This window comes from Polyodon spathula, chromosome 24 (assembly GCF_017654505.1).
Source record: "Polyodon spathula isolate WHYD16114869_AA chromosome 24, ASM1765450v1, whole genome shotgun sequence".
NCBI lineage: Eukaryota > Metazoa > Chordata > Actinopteri > Acipenseriformes > Polyodontidae > Polyodon > Polyodon spathula.
The window spans coordinates 17899955-17922099 of record NC_054557.1 but is presented as its reverse complement, the minus strand read 5'-3'; the positions used below and the strand labels follow the sequence as shown (position 1 = coordinate 17922099).

The 22145-nt window shown below is 47.1% G+C and overlaps 2 protein-coding genes across 3 annotated transcripts; one reads left to right on the top strand and one right to left on the bottom strand.

The window, feature by feature from the left end:
• The first annotated feature begins 503 nt into the window (after window positions 1-503).
• On the top strand, window positions 504-13481 carry zmp:0000001114 (suppressor of tumorigenicity 14 protein homolog). 2 transcript variants are annotated; one of them, XM_041226304.1, is made up of 19 exons: window positions 504-750; window positions 902-936; window positions 5178-5331; window positions 5529-5710; window positions 6101-6171; window positions 6489-6661; window positions 6744-7005; window positions 7379-7518; window positions 7759-7856; window positions 8296-8405; window positions 8624-8754; window positions 8968-9072; window positions 9456-9563; window positions 9805-9921; window positions 10323-10448; window positions 10867-11047; window positions 11350-11618; window positions 12068-12204; window positions 12591-13481. In XM_041226304.1, exons 2-19 carry the CDS (start codon window positions 907-909, stop codon window positions 12750-12752), a joined length of 2556 nt encoding a protein of 851 aa, XP_041082238.1. In that variant the 5' UTR covers window positions 504-750; window positions 902-906; the 3' UTR covers window positions 12753-13481. The 2 variants fall into 2 exon arrangements, with proteins under 2 accessions (XP_041082238.1, XP_041082237.1); XM_041226303.1 differs by having other exon boundaries at window positions 5154-5331.
• An 85-nt stretch (window positions 13482-13566) lies between these two features.
• On the bottom strand, window positions 13567-22145 carry LOC121298555 (kin of IRRE-like protein 1; the record flags this gene model as incomplete). Its single annotated transcript, XM_041225681.1, has 14 exons — window positions 13567-15430; window positions 15747-15833; window positions 16301-16413; window positions 16705-16812; window positions 17117-17315; window positions 17649-17749; window positions 18319-18445; window positions 18960-19087; window positions 19406-19554; window positions 19915-20020; window positions 20588-20738; window positions 21044-21201; window positions 21501-21650; window positions 21872-22145. Coding segments are annotated over 14 exons (2265 nt in total), but the record flags the coding sequence as incomplete, so codon positions are not given.

Sequence of the window (22145 nt, the reverse complement as noted above, 5' to 3'; positions counted from 1 at the left end):
AACCAAGCCCTTTTACCGAAGCGTTCGCTCAAAGCCTTCCCAGTTTGTAGGCGGGACTGGGAGAGATAAGTCAGTGCAGCCAGACAGATCTAATCGGGTCAGCGGAATCCTTCTGAGGAGGTCGATTTCAAACCAGTCTGTATGTTCTGTATGTCCTATTCACTCTGTTGACAGTCCAGTTTGTGTGTGTGTGCGTTTGGAAGCGGCCAGGAAAATCACTTCTTAAAATGACATCATCGTTATCTTATTAACTCACACAGTGCTGCGTTGCATCATCTGTCTGGGTGAGAGAGAGAGAGAGAGAGAGAGAGAGAGAGAGAGAGAGAGAGAGAGAGAGAGAGAGAGAGAGAGAGAGAGAGAGAGAGAGAGAGAGAATAACAATGCAAAATAAAACCCCTGGTCCTTTAAGAGGTACCCCCCACCTCCACCACCCCCAAAAAAACTAAATCGTGTAACCTAACCACACCCATAATACACCTGGGGGAAGCGGAAACGACATTACTGAGATTTTGGCGAGGAGAGAGAAAGTAAAGTTACACCTCAAGTTTCGGTTGTCAGAACACTGTTTAAGTAGGACGGCAGCTGCCCACGACACCGACTCCAGAAGCCAACAAAAAAGAACAGCAAATTGTTTGTTCTTTGGGGATTGTAGTTTTAGAGACAACGCGCTTTTCAACAAGAACTAAAAGACAAAAGAAGGAAAAAAGGAAGCATTTTAAGCCTCAACAACACTGAGTGTATTTTTATTTGGTAAATACCAAGAGTAACACCTGCCCGAGAAGGTGTAGGTGTAGGGTTTTTTGAAGCAGGTGTACTTCAAAAAAAATAATAAATTAAATTAAGGGATTTTAAACTTGGTTAAAATCTGGTAACAAAACTTTTTTTTTTTTTTTTACTGAAGAAAAGATGGGGTCGGTGGTCAAATATCACTCGGAGGTAAGGTTTTATTTACTTATTGATTTGGTACAAAAAAAAAAAAACCAGTATCTGTCCGGGGTTGCTGGTCTTGTTTTTCTTCATCGTCACGACAGCCTGAGGTCAGTCTGAAGTAAACCAACCATTTTACACGAGAGCTGCCCTGGCACGACGCTCTCCATCACAATGGATTACATCTCATTAGCCTTGGGGTGAAGTGTTTATATACATCAAGTCATCCAATTTAACAACTACGTGACATATTGAAGCAGGTTCTGTATTTATAGTCTACTGGTTATTTACAGTTTGCAACAACAATACGACTACACTCAGACTACTAATAATAATGCGCTTGTTATCTGAGTGCTGGGTAGCGAGTGGTGTCCCAAAAACATCGTTTAATTTACCGCAAAATCAATGAAGTGTTTCTTTGTAAAAAAAAAAAAGAAAATGAGCATGTAGAGCATTTACATTGAGAAATAATAAATATATTGATACTGGCTACAAAGTATTGGTTTAGCTTCATAGCCAATGGAGCTAGATTTTAAGTTCTACAGTTATTTGCTGCTTCGGACACACACAACATGAAATGGTAACAAATGTTTCAACACTTCCGTGGTGTTACAAGATGAGGAATGCAGCAGCACTGGCTACCACACATGAACCCTGCTTCTCTGCGCTCATTCTTTCCCGTAGGATTTGTTAAAAGCTGCGATGTTCCTCTGTAGAAGCTGTAACGCTGAGATTCAAGGTAAAAGTATTGTATATAGGCAGCCCCCCTCTGTTTAAGTGCGTGGGCAGTGTCCCCTTGGCCCTCCTGTCTCTTGTGCCAATGATAAATGCACAGGTTCATATGAATCGCTGGTGTGTTGCCACACTCTGTCTTCACACTTGACAAGCTATCTTGTTTGTCGGGGAACTAAAGACAGTAGACATATTTCGCCGTCTCAGTGAAAAGCCCGCTGTGAGACGCAGGTAGGAGACACTCGCCCGACTCTCTCCGGGTTCTTGAAGCGACTGCTGTCTTGTTTATTGCAGATGTGTTTCGAAGTTGGTGACTGCGTGGTGCCTTCACGGAGATCATTCTGCGCAGATCATTGGCTAAGTTGGTCAGAATCTGCGCAGAATGATCTCCGCGAACGCACCCTTTATTTTAAAACTGCATTTGCGTTTCCGGAGTTGTGTTGCGGGGGAGAGAAGTTGGGTAGCGCGCTGGTGTGTTTGTTGCGCTGGATTGATACGGACAGCTGAGTTTTTTCTTATCTCTTTTGTTTGTTCCAAAGGGTTATCATTTTGTAACAATAGACTCGGGTTATTCTAGTATTCAGTGGTGTTTACAAAGTGCTTTTCTAAGAGCCCGAATCACAAAGCTTGAACTTCTGTTCTCTTGGAATGGCATGCGTTTTTGTATGGAATTCATGTAATCGTTCCAATGACATTCCAGAACACTTCTTTGAAATCCAACCTTTCTGTACTTAAAGAAAAGAGTCTTGCCAATATGTAGAGGAAACTTTGTTTAAAGAGTTCGTACCAACACAGCCTGGGGTGTGGTCTGAGAACCCACGCACACGCACACACGACTTCCAGTTGAATCAAAAGTTTGAACTCTGTACGTGTTGGTCTGCTTGTTTAACCTGGGTTCAGTCAGCAGCACAGCATTGCTCCAGGGGGTGAGATTGTGAAGGATAGAGCCAGCTTTTCATAAAGCCTCGTTTAACAGGTAGCAGATCCCTTATTAACAGCCCGGCTAACGCAGGGAGGTTAGCTGCCAGTGAAGTTAAAGTTTAATAGTCTTTACTGCTGATGTATTTATTTCTGTTCCCGGCACTGAATCAGTAGTTCCAGACTGGGACCTGCCTGTTTTGAAAATAAGTTATAATAGCACAAGGATTGACAATGTTTGAATTTCCAGGAACTTTGCTGCCCGGTTAGTATTTCCATCTCTTTCTTTTTTCTGTCTGCTTTTCACATTGTTTATTGTTAAATAAAGCCGCTGTCCTCTCCCGCGCTGCAGTCATGTCCTGCTTCTACAGAAGAAAGGGAGGTGATAAATATCTGGGTGGCAGCGCCAATGCTAGTGCTTTATTACCTGTACCTGACCCCGGACGCTACGACCATCTCAGATTACTAGAAATTCCCCATAAGAGTCCTGGATGATGCTGAGTGTACACAACTTCCTTTGTGCATTGGTAATGACAAATCTTCACCAGTGCAATATTTTCACGATATACTGTGGCTCAGTTAATAACAATGTATAACAGCTCTGGTAAAGTAAAGCAGTCTCACTCTCTCTGTCTCTCTCTTTCACACTCTGCTAATGCTGCAGTCCTTGGTTTCACTCCCCTGAAACTCCCTAGCGGCTGGTTTCACAGCCCCAGATTAGCACTAATCTCGGATCACCTGACATTAAGAACCTTTGAGTACTCATTCATGCTCGTCGCTTTCAACGTATTGCTCCAGAGATGGAAATAAGCAGTTTGAGCCATTCCTGGTTTCACTATGAGTTTAATACCACGTGAGTGTGTTACCTAGACACTGTGGCTAATCAAGCTCATAGTAAAACCTGGAGTGATTGACGCTGATGTGCGATAGGAGTCTGATTTGAATCCCTGCACTCTTGTGTTTGCACTGCCTTCCTGTGCGTTTCAGAATTGATTTCAAAGTTCTTCATTCTATCTACCAGAACGCTGGTGTACTGGCTATTTGTGAAAAGCTGGTTCAGGTAGGCAGGGGCTTTTAGTTACTTTGCAGACCCAAACAGGAAAGCTGGCACAAATTATTTCAAGATACACTAGGATCTTGGTGTGTGGGTAACCAGTTTAATAATACCTAGGTAAAATGTAACCAAATCTTGGTGTAATAACCTGTGGTGTTTGAAGGTCTTTGTCCAGCCCACATGGTTTCTTCTTTTAGTTTCTTATTGTGGTTTTTGGAACCCATTTATCCAGTATTCTGGCTTGCAGCGATGTGTATTTAAGAGTCATACGGCCTAATCTCCTGTTGTAATGCAGTCTGTTGATTTCTTCAGTCGAGCTCTGTTTTCGAGTTGAAACTTGCTCACATCCCCTCCCTGCTTAGTCATTTTTGTTCTGCTAGAATTGAAATCCACAGTTTCGGGTAGACTCTGTAAGGTCTAGCACACTGAAGAAAAGTTGTCTTGTGTTCTCTCCTTTTTTTTTTTTTGTGTTTTATTTGAACGCTAAGTTATTGTACAAGCGTTATCCCCCCAGACCTGTAGGGTGTAAAAGCTATTGTGCAATATGTTTTATTACATGTGTTTGTCTTGCTGTTGTTTTCTACATGTCCTTGTTCCTAAACCAGCTGCTGCTTCCTCTCGTTGGGGTTGATTGACTTGACCTGGAACTTGCTTGTTCAATTATCCTGAAACCTCAACACACGCTTTTGAGAGTAGCAGGTTCTGAGGGTGTCTCTCTGTACACTCATCCAACTGTCTGTCATACTGATGGCTATGACTGTCACATCGTACTTCCTGTGGTGGAAGATGCATGTTATTGATGTAGTTTTTGTCAGTAATATATAATGGTTTTGGGGGGGTGATTATTTTTGACCGATAAACAAAAAATTTCATGATCTTAAAAAAACATGTTGCTAAATCTAAGAGGGGGTGGGATGTAAAATGAATGAAACCAACAGAACACCATAAACTACAGTGAAATTGAGTGCCAGGCTTTGGGAAAGATCTCTGTTCTGTAAGACTGGTGAGGGCTCTTTGTTTTTCACCTCTGTGGGGTGGGGGGTGGCAGTGATCCGCAGTGACACAGCTCGGTCTAGGTTTCAGGTTATGCTCTGCAGTGTGAGTCACAGGACTCCAATCCAGCGAGCGGGGGTGACGAGTTAGTCATTCATCAGCAGGCTGTTGGAGACGGCACACAGTGCGTGGGGGGTTTTCCAAGTTTCTTCTTCAAACCAAAAAACACTTTGTCTTTTTAGTCCTGTTGGCATCTGGTTCATTCTCTGCTGTAGGGTCTTGACAGAATCTGTAACGGCTGTGTATCACGCAACACTACCCATGACAGAGACTGTGCAGTCCTTGGCAGGGGGCATTCTCATGAGATCAATTTCACAACGAGTCCTGCTCCTGACTGACAGACCTTATCGTTCTGTCATGCGTAGCGTCGCGTGACTAACTGAACTGTGTAGCTAGTACAACAAACCATTGATTGCTAGTTGTTATATGTGCTCTTATTCAGTGTTGTCTTTTCCTTTTCTGTTCTCAGTTGTATTTTATTCTTAATAAGCAGGACAGGAACGGGAGGCATGAGAGAGTCACTTTCCTGACGGAGAAAGACAAGATGACGTCCCGGAAGACACACTCTCTGTTGCTCGCCATGCTGGTGATCCTCTGCTTCCTCGTCCTGGCTGGAGTAGCGGCTTTCTTGATCTGGTACTTCGCAGGTACGAAGGGAAGTGAGACGATCGTGATCCGTGGGGTCCCACCGGACCGCATTCGTGTTTAAGGGCTTGCGCGCGGGCCACAGCAAGCTTTGAAATAATCAAGACTAAACTAAATACTGATTTTAATATTGGGATCATGTTGTTATTGTTCTGAAGCTGCTGGGTCCCTGCTGTAATGCTCTCTCTTTTTACTGCAGTCAGGCCCAGTGAAGGAAGAGGGAATCCTCAAGTCGGCCCCACCAAGGGTAGCCCTTTTCCTTCTGATCAGGTGCGGGTGTACAGCGGGCACCTGGTCCTCGACGATGTCGAATACACAGACAGCCTGGGGAGCCCCAGAACACAGGGCTTCAGAGAGCTGAGCAGGGATCTGCAGGACCTGGTGAGAACAGCTTCCACAGCCATCAACATTCACTGTATTGGGCTGCTTCTAGTGTGACCTCAGCAGCACTGATGAAGAGACTCGTCAACACGTTTATCATTGAATTATATATTCTGTCCAATATCTCTCTCGTCTGTTTCCCCAGTAGGGCTGATGAGTATTGGTGCAGTTAAGAGAAGTAAAGGCTTGTGTGTTCAGGTGTGCTCTTCTATTCTAGGACATGCTTGCTGACCTGAGTCTCAATTCACTGTAGTGTGATCTTGCTTGTTCTGCTGCAGATGGAAACTGATTTTTCAAATCCATTTCAGACTGATGGCAGTGACAGTGATTAACAAAGGCCCGTACCTCTTTGTAAAATGAAGTTCCTGTTTTTTGTGTTTGTTTTCCCAGCTACGAGACACGTACTCTAAAGACGCTGCGCTCTTTAAGTATTACAACACGTCAGTCATTACTGGATACAGGTGAGGAGTGAAAGCTTCATTGCTATCGCCCGTGCTAACCGCATGTCCGTTAAACTGCAATGGGGGGGTGACTGTAAAGGGAACAAAATCTCCTGCTTCTGCGCATTGAGGGGAGGTGAGCCACAGTCAGGAGGTCCGTGTGAGAACACACATTGACAGTTTGCAATGCAGACAGAAAGCTGCTTCCCAGTATTGCCCCACCAGCCCATTGCATCTCTGTCTTGCTCTGTTACCCTGAGGTGTCAGCTGATCATCCTCTTCAGAGCCTGTGCCTGGCCGCTGTCTGTGTGTGAATGTGTCTTGCATTGTGTTCTCAGCGAAGGCAGCGTGGTCGCGTATCACTGGACGCGCTTCGATATCCCCAGCTCGGACTCCGAGGCCCTGTCCAAGTTCACAGACAGTCGGGTGACCGGGCTGCTGAGGACCCTGATCAGGCAGGGAGGCATGAGATCGGGGCTCAGCTTCACCGTGCGCTCCATCACCGCGTCGCGTGAGTACTGCCCCTCATTGCTGGCTCTGCTGCATCACCGGCTGCCTGTCTGCTTGCCGCCCTGACTCTTGATTGTTTTCAGTTACCGACCCCAGGATGACAAACACTCCCGACTCCTGTTTGTACTCGCTGCGGGCGACCGGCTCCAAACAGAGCTTCACCTCGCCCGGCTACCCCTCGCCCGGTTACCCCAACAAGCCCCACTGCCAGTGGCAGATCCGCGCCTCCAAGGGCAAAGCCATCCAGCTGTTCTTCCCCGACTTCGACGTGGAGGACAACTGCGCCGACGACTTTGTCTCCATCTATGACTCTCTGAGCCCGGAGGAGAAGCACCAGCTGACTCAGTGAGTGCTCAGCTCCTCTCCCTGCCTCCTTACAGGCTGAGGAATTTTAATACTCTTAGATCTCTTTTTTAAATGTGCTGAGATTACTGTTGCTGTTTTTAATAACTGGGTAATTACCAATGGTTCCTGCACTGGTGCTATGGTTCTTTGTAACTACTGTGCAGTTGAATGCACAGCATCTTGCTCTCTGATGTAATTACATGGTGACACCATGACGAAGTAGCCTGTCCTCAAATGGCACTGAATGGGTGAAGAGCTTGTATTCTGGGAGATGTGATTGTTGGCTCAACAAACTGTGCCCTGAGTTTCAGTAGATCTCTGCTTGTATCAATGTAACCTGCTGGCTATGATGATCACCTCCTCCTCCTCGCAGGCAGTGTGGGAATCGCCCGCCTACCAATAACCTGGAGGTGGTGTCATCGGGGAACGTCATGCTGGTCAGCTTCATTTCAGACAGCAGCTCCCAGCACCCAGGCTTCAGTGCGGAGTACATTGAGATCCCCAGGAACACAGGTCAGTGTCTCGCTGCAGTAACCTTTCCAAATCACCACCGTCTTCAACCGCGTTTCAACTCCTTGCTTGTGAATTTCTCCCTTTTGTTAGCTGATTTTGTTTTTCCTTGTTTCATTTTGTTGGTTTTCTCCTACAATAGAAGGGTGGGCTGTGAGTAGTTTTCAGATGCCTGGTTTAATTGCGTGGTACTGGTCAACCCTAACTCCTCCTCCCCTGTTTTTCGGTTTCCTCCAATTGCAGCTTGTGATCAGGTGTTGACTGGTCAGAGTGGGAACTTCAGCAGTCCACACTACCCCAGCTTCTACCCTCCCAACCTGGACTGCAACTGGACCATCAAGGTAACAAGTTTATAAGCGCAAGAACAAACTCCAGGGTGATCAGATATGATCCAAAATCTGCAGGCTTCCCCCTACGAGGGCTGATACTGGACCCTACTTTTCATCACCCTGAAGTGTGCTGTTATTTCATAAGTGTGTGCTGTATTCTTTAGGTATTGAGAATAGTGGTATGTTGGTCGTCTGTCTGCGTCTGTCCAACAGAGGAATTGATATAAATTGAGGTTATGATGACCAACTTATTCAGGGGTTGTGGCTTATGACTGAAGGCTGTATCTTGGGAGCTGGTGTCAAGAACATATCTGCATTTGTTACATGATTTTGTACATGAGGATGAGTTTTAGAGCCGAATGCTTCTTTGCTGTCTCCTTATTAAATCACTGTCTCAGAGTGCACAGACGTGACTGACTGTCTCCTGACTGTTATTGCTGCTTCTGTACAGGTACCAGAGGGCATGAAAATCCGTCTCAAGTTCACCATGTTTCGTGTGAAGGAGCCCAACGTTGACATAAGTGATTGTGGAAAAGACTACGTGGAGATCAATTCCCAGAAGTAATCCTGCGTTAGCGTGTGTGTGTGTGTGTGTGTGTGTGTGTGTGTGTGTGTGTGTGTGTTTCCCTGTGTAACAAACCAAGGCTTGAAAGTACATTTCTGTATTGTTGTTTCTCCCTCTACTTCACACTCTAGTTGATGTAAAATTTATAAAATAAAGATTGATATTTGTAGCCCCAGTGTTGCTCAAGTGCTTGGTTTGTTCCTCTCCTGATCAGGTACTGTGGTGAACGCGCTCTCCTGGCTCTGGCCAGCACCAATAACACCATGGTGGTGAAGTTCCACTCGGACGAGTCCTTCACCGATAAGGGCTTCCTGGCGGTTTACAATGCCTACGACCCACGGAACCGTGAGTGTGCCAGTCTCCCAGACTAATAACCATTCTGTTACAGTGTAAGGGTGAGCCAGTTTCTAATGATCGCTGACATAGGTCAAGCTGTGCACCTTTTAGAGACTGAAGTTAGGGGTTAAGCGCCCAGTCAGTTGGATGGTGAAATGGAGGGAGTGCTGTATATTGCATGATGTTTTCTGATTTCCGATTCTCTTCCTCTGTGTCACACAGCCTGCCCCGGTCAGTTTGCCTGCAACACTGGGCTCTGTATTAAACCAACGCTGCGCTGCGATGGCTGGAATGACTGCGGGGACATGAGTGACGAAGTGGACTGCAGTGAGTGCCACAAAATACTGTCAAATAAACTGTTACCTTTTAAGGTACAAGGGGCACCTGTGTGTCCCGCATATAACAATGATGCAAACTCTTTTTTTTTTTTTGCAATGAGGTGCACGAAACAGGTTGTGTCTGGTCATCCAAAATCCTCAGTTTCCTCTTCGTGATGCTTGAGTCGCTCTCAGGTGCATTTTGAAGAAGAAACCATTTGAACAACAACCACTCAATTCCTTGTCTGCAGTTAAAAAATGTACAAAGAAAATTAGTGATTTTTTTATAGCCCACTTTGTGCTGACCAAGTCAAATGAATAAACAGTTTCTAAGCTGACTTAATTCCCCAGGATCCACTTGAGTAACGCTGTTCCCCCTTCCCTGTCCTGCAGAGTGCGGGGACGATCAGTTCAAATGTGACAACGGTCTGTGCAAACCCAAGTACTGGGTGTGCGATCGGGTCAACGACTGTGGGGACGGCAGCGATGAGAAGTCCTGCAGTAAGTGGGAGATCTTCCTTTCATCCTGAGCTCTCTTAGGGGTGTTTTTAGTATTGCAAACCCAGCATGAGAAATCATCCAAGACAAAGCGCTGGCACGCCTGAGCGCAGTTCTGAGCTTCCCCTCCTAATTGAGTGCTCTTCGCTGGGCTAGACCTGCTCTACAAAGAGTGCAAGAGAAAGTACACTCAACTTTCTTGGGGTCCCTGCCTGGCTCACTCTGTCCTCTGTGTGTTTCGAAGGCTGTGGTACAGACCAGTGGAAGTGTGAGAACGGACTGTGCATCGACAAGGACAAAGTGTGCGATGGAACCCAGGACTGCACCGACAGCAGTGACGAGGCCTCGTGCAGCAAACAAGGTGAGGCTTCCGTGCGTATGTGTGTGACCGAGCAAGAGAGCCAGGATCGTCTGCGTTCATGGTTTAAGAGCTTTTAGCACGCAGTTGATTTTTCACTGCTGTCTTGTATTATCATTTCTGTTCCACTAGGTGGCAGCATTATCAAGAGGAAAAAAAAACACAAGTAATCCCTGCGTCAAGGATCACATACAGCTGTGATGATGATGCAACGGGTAATGGGTGGAATGCTGAATGAGTGTGTGTTTTGTTTTTTATAGTCTGGCACTCCTTTCTGTAAATATGTTTTTGCTGCTCAGTCTTTGGGAGTCTCTTGCAGATCTGGATCTCTTCACCTCCGTGCATGTGTGTCGACAGCGGCTCTATTTCTAACCCCAGCAGTTTCTCCTGTCCTTGTTCTTCAGGGAACCTGACGGTGACTTGCACTGACTTCACCTACAAGTGCAAGAACGGCGCGTGTGTGAGCAAATCGAACCCGGAGTGTGATGACAGCCCGGACTGTGACGACGGGTCTGATGAACAGGACTGCAGTGAGTGTAGAGATGCAGCAGGGAATGGGTTATTGATCCCAATGGGTTTGGCATTGCGAGCCTTAATAAACGCCCACTGATCATCTCCCCGGTGCCCTGTTGGCAGCCTCTCCTATATGTTTTGTTAGTAGCACATGGTTATGTTTTAAAGGGCAGCATGGGTTATCATTTCTTCATTACCCTTTTAACAATCTCCTACATTTAAAAGCACAGCAGTTTAATCAAGCACAGTGAAAGCATGGTAAAGCTTAGGTAAGCATTACCAAGAATAGCAAGGTAAAGCATATTTTTAGACCTGGCAAACCAGGGTAGGCTATGGTAAGTGCATGGTGTGACCGTGGGGGAATTGCTGTGGTAAACTGTTCTACCGTTCCTTTTGAAATGATGTGAATAAGAGCCCCCTCTTCTCTTGGGTCAGACTGCGGGAAGCGACCCTACAAGCACAACCGCATCGTGGGCGGGACGAACGCGGATATCGGGGAGTGGCCGTGGCAGGTCAGCCTCCACTTCAAGACCTCTGGACACACCTGCGGAGCCTCTATCATCTCGGAGCGCTGGCTGCTCTCTGCAGCGCACTGCTTCCCCGTCAACAACCCCCAGTGAGTCCGCCTGAACCCTGGAGGCGCTTCATATTAAATGGGGGTCAAGCGGCTAATCAAGCTTTTTTTTTATGTATAATGTGTTTCTTTTAATGGTTTTAGTATTTCCTAATAGTGATCACAACCCCTGAACAATTAATCGGGCAAATCTAAATTTTATGTCTCTGCAGCTCTAAACTTTGGCAGAGTGGGTATTTTTAATGAGGTTTTACTTCCTGTTGTGTGCAATGCCCCTCCCCCTCCCTGTGTAACTCCTCCCCTCCTGTCTGGTCCCGTTATTAACTCCTCCCCTCCTGTCTCAGGTATCGCAGTCCCGGAAGCTGGCTGACGTACAGCGGGCTCCACACGCAGCTCGACTACAGCAGCGCTGAGAGCCGCAAGCTGAAGAGCATCACCGTGCACCCCGGCTACAACGCCTTCACCTTCGACAACGACGTGGCTGTGCTGGAGCTCAGCGAGCCCCTGGAGTTCAGCAGCACCGTCTACCCGCTCTGCCTGCCCGACGCCACGCACACCTTCCCCGCTGGCAAGAGCTGCTTTGTGACTGGCTGGGGGGCACTCGCAGAGTCCGGTGGGCATCCGTTCGCTCATTTAATTAATCATCCATTTGCTCATTAATGAATCGTTCATTCATTCATCGTTGTTGTAGAGCTACACAAACCGATTATTCACATCGAGCTCTCCGTAGAGAATCGGGCTGGCAATCGGGCGAGGGTCATTGGTCTCGATCAGGGTGATTTTTACCATTGAGTGAAAAAATCAATGCTGCTTGAGTTTGTGGTGATCGTTGCTCTTCTTAGACTCCATGGAGAACAGTGATCCGCACAAACCCAGGCAGCTGCTTGTTCACTTGTTTCAATACCAGCGAGCCTCACCTGTGGGACGCTTGATCCGAATCATGGGTTTGTACCGCTCTATTCTATTGTCCGTGATGATCGGCAATGATAAGACCTCTTTGTGAAGAGGCTGTGGGCGTGTCCCTCCATTACAGTGTCTGACCCCCTCGTCTCTCATCCGCAGGGCCTCTTGCTAACATCCTGCAGAAAGCGGAGGTGAAGATCATCAACGACACGGTGTGTGACACCGTGATGTCAGGGGAGGTCACATCCAGGATGCTGTGCAGCGGCTATCTCACAGGGGGGGTCGACGCCTGCCAGGTAGGGCCTGGGAACCAGCAGTGGGGAGGGGTGGGGGAAACCCAGCATGATATTCTCAATGGGTTCAGATGTTCCAATGGTTTTTATTTGAGATAAACCAAATGCGTTGAACACTAAACCCTGCCGGCTTTTTAACAAGTAACTAAGAACAGTGAAACAAGCCACTGCCCGCGAGATGCCTGCTGGTTTGGGGCGTTGCTTGCAGAGTGGCAGTGTTTAAGTTGCACGTAGTTCTCATAATATTTTCTAACTTGGTCTCAATCTCAAGCTGTAATAAAGCACGCCTGCTGACTTGTCTTCAGATAAAGACTCCGATATGCAATAGCAATTGAAATCCTGTGAACTGTGCTGTGTCTCATCTCTCTCTCTTTCTCTCGCTGCTGCAGGGAGACTCTGGCGGTCCGCTGGTCTGTCAGGAGAGCAGCGGGAGGTGGTTCCAGTCTGGGATCGTGAGCTGGGGAGATGGCTGTGCCCGGAGGAACAAGCCGGGGGTCTACAGCCGTGTCACCAAGCTGCGGGGCTGGATCAAAGAGCAAACCGGCATCTGAGCCGAGCAAACCACGGAGGAGCCGGACACACACGGAGAAACTCATGGAAATGGACTGATCACGGAGAGTGGTTTTGAATCCCTTGCACACTGATCATGTTGAGGCAGCCTACCATGACCTTGCACCCTACTGATGCTTTTAATAGTTTTATTTTGATATCTACTCCCCATTCATTTTAGGCTTCATCTTATAAACAGTCCATCTCCAATGATCAGATATTCCAGGGGGCGTTTTTCCAAAGCTCTGTCCGTTGTTTCTGTATAGTATTGTCGGTGTGAGAGTAGAAGGACCGTGGGTGAAGCTGGATGGACCTGCTGAATCCATTCTCTTTAAATCTGGATCTTTCACTGAAACGGGCTACACTGAAAGAAGCCCTTCAGAATGTCACTAGCTGTATTGCTTCTCTGTCTCAAGTGAATGTACAGATCCCCAATATCTCTGCAAGAGACACTTTGAGTGTAAATACATATTGAGACTGGAAATAATTTTAATGAAACAGAGCTTGGATTGGTCCATTGCAGGGCACGGATTTCTATCTTTTACATTATTTTTATCCTTGGTCTGAATTCAATCTTTATGGCAGCGCCATAGCTCTATTATGTAATGGCTATGGAACTGCCATCACTTAGATTTAATGCAGGACCTGTTCAAGTGAAGCGTTTTAAAGTGTTGTATAATAATACCATGTTGGGTTCTTTTGTTTTTTATAATAAATTCTTCTGTAGTTTACTGCTGTTGCACCTTTCTAGTTGTTTATAATGATGGATGTTTGTTTGCATCACTGTAGGCAGGTTTGCTCCACAGAGGTATATATATATATTTTTTTTGGGGGGGTAACACTTTGTGTCTCTAATGACTATTTTCAGTAGTGACTTTGTAAATGCAGATGTGCTGACACATCAGTACAATGCACTTAACATGTCTGTCTTGTTGCACTATCTATGGAAGTACACTATTAGAGAAGGGTTAGGGTTGTATCTTACAAAAGAAAATGTTTTCCCATTCTTTTACTTTCTCACACAAATACAACATTTTATTGCAGATGTTTTATTTCAATATAAATACTGTATGTGTACAGAGTTACAAGCAACAATAGTTTTGCAAATAAAGTTCTTAATGCATATAAATAGTTTGATTGTTGTGCACCCAAACCCCAATTTCCTTTTATAAAGATATTTTACATCAGAGGAGCTAGCAGTGTACATTTAAGGGTTATATGAAATATAAAATTGAATTAAAATAAGACAAGCATGTATAGATCATTGTTTTTTATACTTAGTTCCTAAAGTCACGGAGATAGAAACATCAAACTTAAATATAATTTACTGTCAACCTGACCACGGGTGGCTTTATCATATGGTATTCCACAAAATAAATCGGTTCCACGTTTTCTATTAGAAATACTGGTCTTGTGAAAACAATGCTGACACAAAGCTACATCCATCAGAAGCAGCCCATTCGTTCCTGGCATTGATCAAAACGAACCCACCTGTTAACTGGGAGACTCCCAGAGTCTGAGTCGCTGCGCTGTGATGGACCGGCTCTATTATAAAATGCTACCAGTTCTCTTGGGTATTAGCGTGACTGTGCGGTTTCTTGTACGTTGCAGCAGTCGGGTATAATTTTTTCACCCACATGCTTCCCTTCCACATCTCCACACAGACAGCTTGGAGATCCTTGCAAGATCTACGTTTCCCCTTCTGGATATACTGTACTGGCAATCCCTTAGTGGAACCTGCCTGTAGGATGAGCTTCATGAAGGAACTGAAGAGGTCAGAATCAGAGCTGTGATGTAAATCAACATCTTTTCCTTATGTTGAGTTTTGGACCAGTTGGACTTTCAGGTAAAAGCAGTGTCTTGAATACTGTACTTAATAAAGCTTTAGGAAGCTTCTCCTTCAATATACACATTGTCTTTAAATTCATCATTGGCCATAACCAATGGGACAAGAAGCCCAGATAAATTACATTATCCTGGGAGGGTTAGTTCCAGTTACCTGCAGAGGTCCATCAAAGTATACTTTTCAGAAACCAAACCAATCCCTGAAAGATGCCCTTTGCAAGCATCTTCCAGGACTTGAGGTGGATACTAAAACACACGTCAATGAGATTGTTGCTTGACACAGTTCCACACACCTTGAGTGAAGGAATTAAAAACAATGTCTTCGGTACAGTAATTAAGTCGCTCGGAAGCTTCCAGCGATGGAAGCATGATTGTTCTCGCTTGATTTTGCGGCCGCGTGTCCGATCCCCAGGGCACCGCGTCACACGTGCGTCTGCATGCGCGTCTGCGATGGCCGCCCGAAGTCCGACTGCTGCGAGGATGCGAAGGAGAAGCGCGACGAGCTCGACACCTTGCTGGCCTGGTCACAGGGGTCGTAAGAGTCCACCTTCTCGTAGGTGGCTGGCTTCATGTAGCTGGTGAAAGCTCGCCCGTAGGGTGCCGGGAGATAGGCAGAGCCCCCGTACACAGGCTCTTGGGGGTACTGCTGCTCGTAGGGGGTGCGCCCCCCAGTGGCGGTCCCGTAGCGGTGCCTGTAGTCGTAGATGCGAGGCTGGCTGGCCTGCTGGGAGGAGGGGGTGTAGATGGGACGGGGGTTCGGGAGGTAGTCTGAAAAGCCGCTGCGGATGTGAAGGTCCTCGTGGGTGCGCACGTTGTAGTACCCATTGGTGGGATCCTGGAAAAAAAAAATCAGAGAGAGAAGGGTTAGGGGATCGTCTTAATGGAGCTCATCCCTGTTTCACTGGTGTTACAATGCATTTTAAAAGGTATGTTTGGGATTTTTTTTTTTTTTTTTTTTAAATGAAAGGTAATTACATCATTTTGGGTCATACATGGTAATTGTCTTATTTAGCTAGAGTGAAAATGTTTTATTTCTTGGCAGTGTGATTTTACATTTTGGGTATCAACTAAAAGTCTTCTATAAACTCCACATTGATGTTAAAAAATGAGAAAGTCGGTCCTGTTTTAACGGTAAGGGGGTTGCTGGTTACCTTCAGCTCTGCCCGCTCGTCTTCCTCTTCCTCCAGCAGGTCACTGTGCTCTGTCCTGGAAGTTCCTGGAGATTCACTGTTCGGAGCCTGAAGACACACATATCCAGTGTTAAGACCACATTTCAGGAGACCCTTTCGTTGAGTGCGTGAGGGTTACCTTGCTGAATGGCCCTGTATTTAGACGTATGGTAATAGACACTCTTCACAACATCTATTCCCACTTCCACAATGCGCTAGGAGGCGTGTGGACAGAAACGGCCCCCCATCTCCTTGTGTTTCACATCTTATTTTTAGAATGATAAAACTGTTTATGTGAACTCTGTGTGGTAAGATACGGCGACATGCCAAGACATTGTAGGACTGCGAGTATAGCCTACAACTTGACAATACACAATTACACATACAATGAATGATAAAAGATTGTAACCCCCATCCTTCAACTGAGCTCACTATGACTTTTGAATTGTTAACTCAGTGGACACAAGGCTCATCTACACACACAACTGAATCAGCCTATTTTTCATTGTGCCATTATTTCAGAAAAGGTGGCCTACCATTGTCTCCTTCACGTCCTCCTCTTCGTCCTCATTGGTCCGGGCCACGTTGTGGTCGCTGTGCACGATCTGCACTCGGATGTCACTCTTGGAGAGGCGGGTGCTCTTCTTGCCTGGGAGGAGGGAGGAGGGAGAGTTCACTAGCAGGACTGGCATGCTAACTCAGTCGCTGCCCCGCAGCTCAGTGGCTCTCTTTGTGGAGAAGAGAAAACTGACAGCAAGAACGTTGCACCAGGTGGTTATTCGTCTTTCTGACGTGGTTTTGATTTAATTTGACAAGCATGCGACGAGAGTAGACCAAATCCCCAAATGGGACCATCTTTGCTTTTGCTGCACAAACGATCAAAGCTTCTTCATTTAAGAATGTAATCGCTACAGTGCGTGCATAGGAGCTTTGACCTCACCTTTCCAAGAGTTCCTGCAGCGCAGCAGGATGATGACAAGGATACAGGCCAGGAGAATGGCTCCGCCCCCAACTGCAGCACCCACTATGATCATTAGGGGGAGCACTTCTGCAGGGAAACAAAGTACAGATCGAGGATAGGAGTCAATGAAGAATCGGCTGAAGATTGCACTGTACTGTACCAAAGGACTGGATTGAAATCCCTTCCCGGAATCAGAAAAAGACACAGCTCTATACAGTCGGTCTCTAAAGCTGTTTGTCTATCGTTTTACAAATTAAAGATGGCAGAAAAGCTTTGAAAATACTGTAGCTTTTTTTGTGTACGAAGGCACATCCAGAGGCCCTCTAACCCAAACCCTGAAACCCCCTCCCATGACAGAATATAATAATAATGACTGGGCAGCCCCTCCCACCTTGCTCCTGGAGTGTTAGCAGGGCCACTCCCTCTCCGAAGCGGTTCCACGCGCTGCAGTTGTAGCGAATGCTGAAGTCATGCTCTGTCGTCTCTGTGATGACCAGCGATGACATCACTCCCCCGGCCACCGAGGCGGTGGTGACCGTGAATCGACCTGAGCTGCCTCCTGACAAGGTGGTCTCACCGAATGACCAGACCTGGGCAGGGACAGGAGGGGGGGGGGGAATGGTCAGCCAAACCAGCAGAAACATTATACAGCAAGCCTGAGCTCTCAGGGATGGGAATGAGACCCCCTGCATAGCAGTGTTTGATCCAGTCCTGGCTCCTATTAAAACCTGGAATGGATGAAACTGCTGTGCAACGGGAGTCTTATTTCCAGCCCTGGCTTCTAATACACCACCTAACATTCTGAGAGTGAAGGCAGGCAGAGGACATACATTGAGCCCAATTCACAAAACTTGTGTTTGTTTTGTTGGATTAAATACAGATTCTGCATTCACCTTTTTCTATACCAGTTTGACTACACTTACAATCTTGTCTGGCGGGGGCGTGCTGTCAACGAAACACTCGAGCTTCGCATTGCCCCCCTTGGCTGAGTGCTGGAGGGGCTCTGCTGTGATCAGTGGGGGGCCTGGAGAGAAAGAGGGGGGGTAAAGAAATGAGAGGAGATCAGAGACAGATTCAGGACAGGGTGGGCCATGGAGGATGAGGCTGTACGGAACGGGTTATCCATTGGAAGCCTTAAAGTCTGGATGCTGTCCCGGGACCAATAGCCTCCTCGCTCTTAATATTTCTTTTCTTTTTTTAAATATGCTTTCCCAGACCTCTCTGTGCTTTGCAATGCTTCCCTATGCTTTATCAGACCTCTCTGTGCTTTACAATGCTTCCCCATGCTTTACCAGACCTCTCTGTGCTTTGCAATGCTTCCCCATGCTTTACCATACCCCTCTGTGCTTTACAATGCTTCCCTATGCTTTACCAGACCTCTCTGTGCTTTACAATGCTTCCCTATGCTTTAGCAGACCTCTCTGTGCTTTACAATGCTTCCCTGTGCTTTACCAGACCTTTCTAATGCTTGCCTATGCTTTATTGTGCTTTTACTTTTGGAATGCTTCCCTGTTTGAAGTCCTCAGTGCTCACACACGCGCACACACACGCACACGCACACAGAGAGTGAGAGGAAGTGCATTGCAGACGCACCGTTCACTGTGAGAGTGACCTCCTGCTCAGCCACTCCGACGCGCGGCACGATGGCTTTGCAGGCGTAGCTCCCAGCATCCTCCTGGGTGACCGCCTTCAGCTGCAGAGTGTTCCCGTTACTGAGGACCTGGAGGAGGAGAGCAGTCATGTCACTGGAGAGCAGAGAGATGAACCCCCTATGGGATAAGCATTTACTGTAAAGCTCTCTGGATCTACAAGGGGCTGCTTGCCAGTTATCATTGCTGCCTTTTTGAAGCTGAAGGAACACAAAGACACTTTATCAGGAACGCTGGCTTGAAACCTGGTTCCAAGACACCACCAGGAGACAAACCCCCAAGTCTCCTCTTTTGTGCCATGAAACCTAAAAACCAAGCTCTGAAAAGTGGCTTTCAGTTCCCTCAGATTACAGGAACTCGTTGTTAACTAGAAAAGTTCTAAACTTAGGCAATGAAAAAAAGAGCCAAAGAGGACATTCTTTACAGGTAAGAACAAGTTAAAAAGAGAATAAAATGAGAATCAAGCGGACAGGAGAGAACTGCTTTGGCAGATTCGTCATGGTTTACTTTGGGTATTTCACCTCTCTTCATGGTTCCTGTGGGATTGTTTGAATACGTGCTGAAAATAAGGGCTGGTCCACTTACCACGTTTGAGCCCACTTTGGTCCAGGCTAAGGTCAAAGGTGGGTTCCCTGTCCAGGAGCAGGTAAAGGCAGCGTCCATTCCGACATCCACAGACTGGGGCTTGGGTTCAGACATCAGCATCGGACCGACTGCAAATAAAAGAACCGAGTTAAAAACACACTGAAGAACCCCAAACCCCAAACCCCAAACCCCAAACCCCAAACCGGAGGATCCTCTTTTTATTTAATTACCCTGAAACAGCGACCGACAAAGTTCCCGTGCAGCGATCACCCTCTATGTAGAATTAACACATTTGCTTCATAAAGTCGAACAAAACCTGCTGAATAATGTTCTTTTGGTTCAATCTTGACAAATGCAAAAAACTGAGTCCAACCCGGGATCAAAATTCTAGGTGATGCAAAAAACTGGAGAACAACCCGGGAGAGCGAGAGGCAGTAAGCGCTTACACTGCACATCCACCAGGGTGCTGACGTTGGTGCTGCCCACGGAGTTGGACACCTCGCAGGACACGGGGTCGGTGAAGTAGGTGTGGTCGACCGTGGCCTCCAGGCTGTCTCCATTGGCCTCGGAGATGAGCACGCCGCCTTTCGCCCACCTGAGAGAGAGAGAGGTGGGGGGTGTTGTTTGCTTAGATATTCACTTCTATAAAATCTTGAGTCTCTGATATCTTGCAAACTACTTTATTGGGTCGATCTGAAAACCTGTGTATGCCTTCATAATAGCAGGGGAACAAAACAATGTATAGCTCTGTAAGCATGATCAGTGGCAAGAGCATGTTGTTTTCCTAATCAGGGAAGCAGTTATATTGCTTTGTAGCTGCTAAGTGCACTACCGGCCTGCTAGTTCCAAAACACTGACTTTTTTTAGGCGTTTTGTTTTGTGTTGTATTTGTTCTGTTCTACTTTGCCCCATTGCATTGTCCAGCAGTGACAAGGCAGGCAGTCCTGAGCGGTACCTGTAGCCGGTGATCTCCGGGTTGGCCGAAGCAAAGCAGACGAAGAGAACCTTGGCTCCTTCCAGGACGGTCTGCGGCTCAACAGAGAGAGTGACGGTCGGGGGGTCTGAAAGGAAAAGGGAAGGGAGTTCGTCACCAAAAACCAAATCAGCAGGACACTGGGCTCGGGAAAGAAAGACCGGCCCATTTACAATGTCGGACGTGGAAGCTGGGAATTCTGTAGGAGCTCAAACTGGGGAGAGCTTGCTTCACAGACCCAGGATAAACAGTAATCTTGGATTACAGTAATCCAGCCCCAGGTAATCCAGGGTTACTAATAATCTGACACGAACCGTTAAATTTTTCAAGATTGGCGTTTACAAAATGAATCAGAACCTAATGCATATTTGCAGGTTTTTGTTGGGAAAAATGTAAAAAGTTTACCACATGGCTAAAGTTTAAATAAACTCTAGGCTATTACCACCAGAAGCCCTGTTTCCTATTGAATTTCAGTTCATCACCAGCATTTCCACACTCACTGCGCTGGGAGGACCCAGGGGGAGTGAGGCTGTGTACTGAACTGTATCACCAGCTCTTCCACACTCACTGCGCGGGGAGGACTCAGGGGCAGCGAGGCTGTGTACTCAGGGGCAGCGAGGCTGTGGACTCAGGGGAAGCGAGGCTGTGTACTCACGCTGCACGTTGAGTGTGACGGAGGTTTGCTTGCCAGCAGGGGCGGCAGGGTTGCTGACGTGGCAGGTGAACGCTCGACCCGTGTCCTGATCCTCAGGAGTGACCAGGAGCATGCTGGACGACAGCTCCCGCTTACCATCTTCCATCAGACTCTGAGGAGAGAAAAAACACACAGCATTAGACTACATGATTAATCACGCGGGCCAGCCGGGAAATTCAAACATTCACAGCTCAAAGCATCCCGCCGCAGAGACGGCCGCGTTTGTATTCCTTCATAAAATGTATAAATGACGAGGTCCAAAATAAAAAGTTCCAGAAGCACATTTCTCAGATTTGATTTGATGGGCTGCCAGGTTTATTTATTTTACCCTGTTGATTTATTTAACTGGTGCTCCCCAGCTCATTCCCAATGAAGGCGTGTCTGGATATTGGACCAGGAGGAAGCCCGGACTGTTACCTTGGAGTAGACCGCAGCCTCCTGCAGCTCCCCCTCCCGGTACCATGTGATCTCCGCGGCTGGCTTCGCCCCCGAGGCTCTGCAGGTTAGGTTGTAGGGCTCGTGTGCTTTCAGCCTCACCACCGGCCCGTCGTCCACTGTGGGGTCCTCGGGGGGCACTGGGGATCAACAAGGGTGGGTTAGCTGGACTGGAAGACCTCATTAGCTCTCTGACAATATGACATCAACACCCTTTGTGCGCTATTCACTAGCCATGCCCTCCATGGTTTTTTTCTTTTTTTTTTTTTTTTTTTAAAGGTAAAACAAACTGTCGACAGAACTGGCAAAACAACTAAAAAAAACAAATGTAATTAAATTCTATTAACAATAAACCTTGCCCTGAAGTAATTGCTCAGCACACCCCAATCCCATTCCCATGCTCCTGCGATGGCAGTGTGCTGGGTATCAGCTCCCTTACCCAGCACAGTGAGCCTGGCTCTGTGGGAGCGCAGGGCAGCCTGCGTGGCCTGGCACTCGTACACAGCGTCATCCGTCAGCTCAGCAGAGTCAATGAGCAGACTGTGCTCGTCCGACATGGGCGCTCCCATGATGGAGTACCGGGTCCAGCCTGCAGGGGGGGACAGAGAGGGAGAGGGAAACGCATTCATGTAACAAACCTAGTACCATGCAACTTTTTAGCACAGAAGATCGAAAGCACTTTTTAAAATAAATATCTTTTGAAGAACAGTTGGAGAATGAAATGAAAACAATTCTGTCCTGTTGAATTCCTTCAAGTGCCATCACACTTTGTTCCCTAACTGTTCTCCTGCTTTTACTAAAGTTGCTTACCTGGCAGGTCCCTCTCTCCTCCCAGCGCCAGCCCATCCTTGGTCCACTGCACCATGCCGCGGTATCCCACGATGACGCAGGGCAGCGTCACGGACTGACCGCTCACCACCATCTGGTCCTGAGGCTCCTGCGAGAAGTACGCGGCGCGTCCTGGAGGGAGAGAAACGTACCACGGAGTGAGTGACGCTCCAGAACCTCGCTGTCCAAACAGCTCCAGGTGCGAGTCGCACACTAAACTCGTCTTCAGATGGACCTGCCTTATCAGCTGCTTTTG

What these genes read in the sequence shown, in the direction of transcription:
- zmp:0000001114 (XM_041226303.1), top strand. Translation starts at nt 907, where the DNA reads ATGGGGTCGGTGGTCAAATATCACTCGGAG. An exon ending in TGAGATCCCCAGGAACACAG is followed by an intron (nt 7,519 to 7,758) that starts GTCAGTGTCTCG and finishes CTCCAATTGCAG; the next exon opens with CTTGTGATCAGGTGTTGACT. An exon ending in GGCCTCGTGCAGCAAACAAG is followed by an intron (nt 9,922 to 10,322) that starts GTGAGGCTTCCG and finishes CTTGTTCTTCAG; the next exon opens with GGAACCTGACGGTGACTTGC.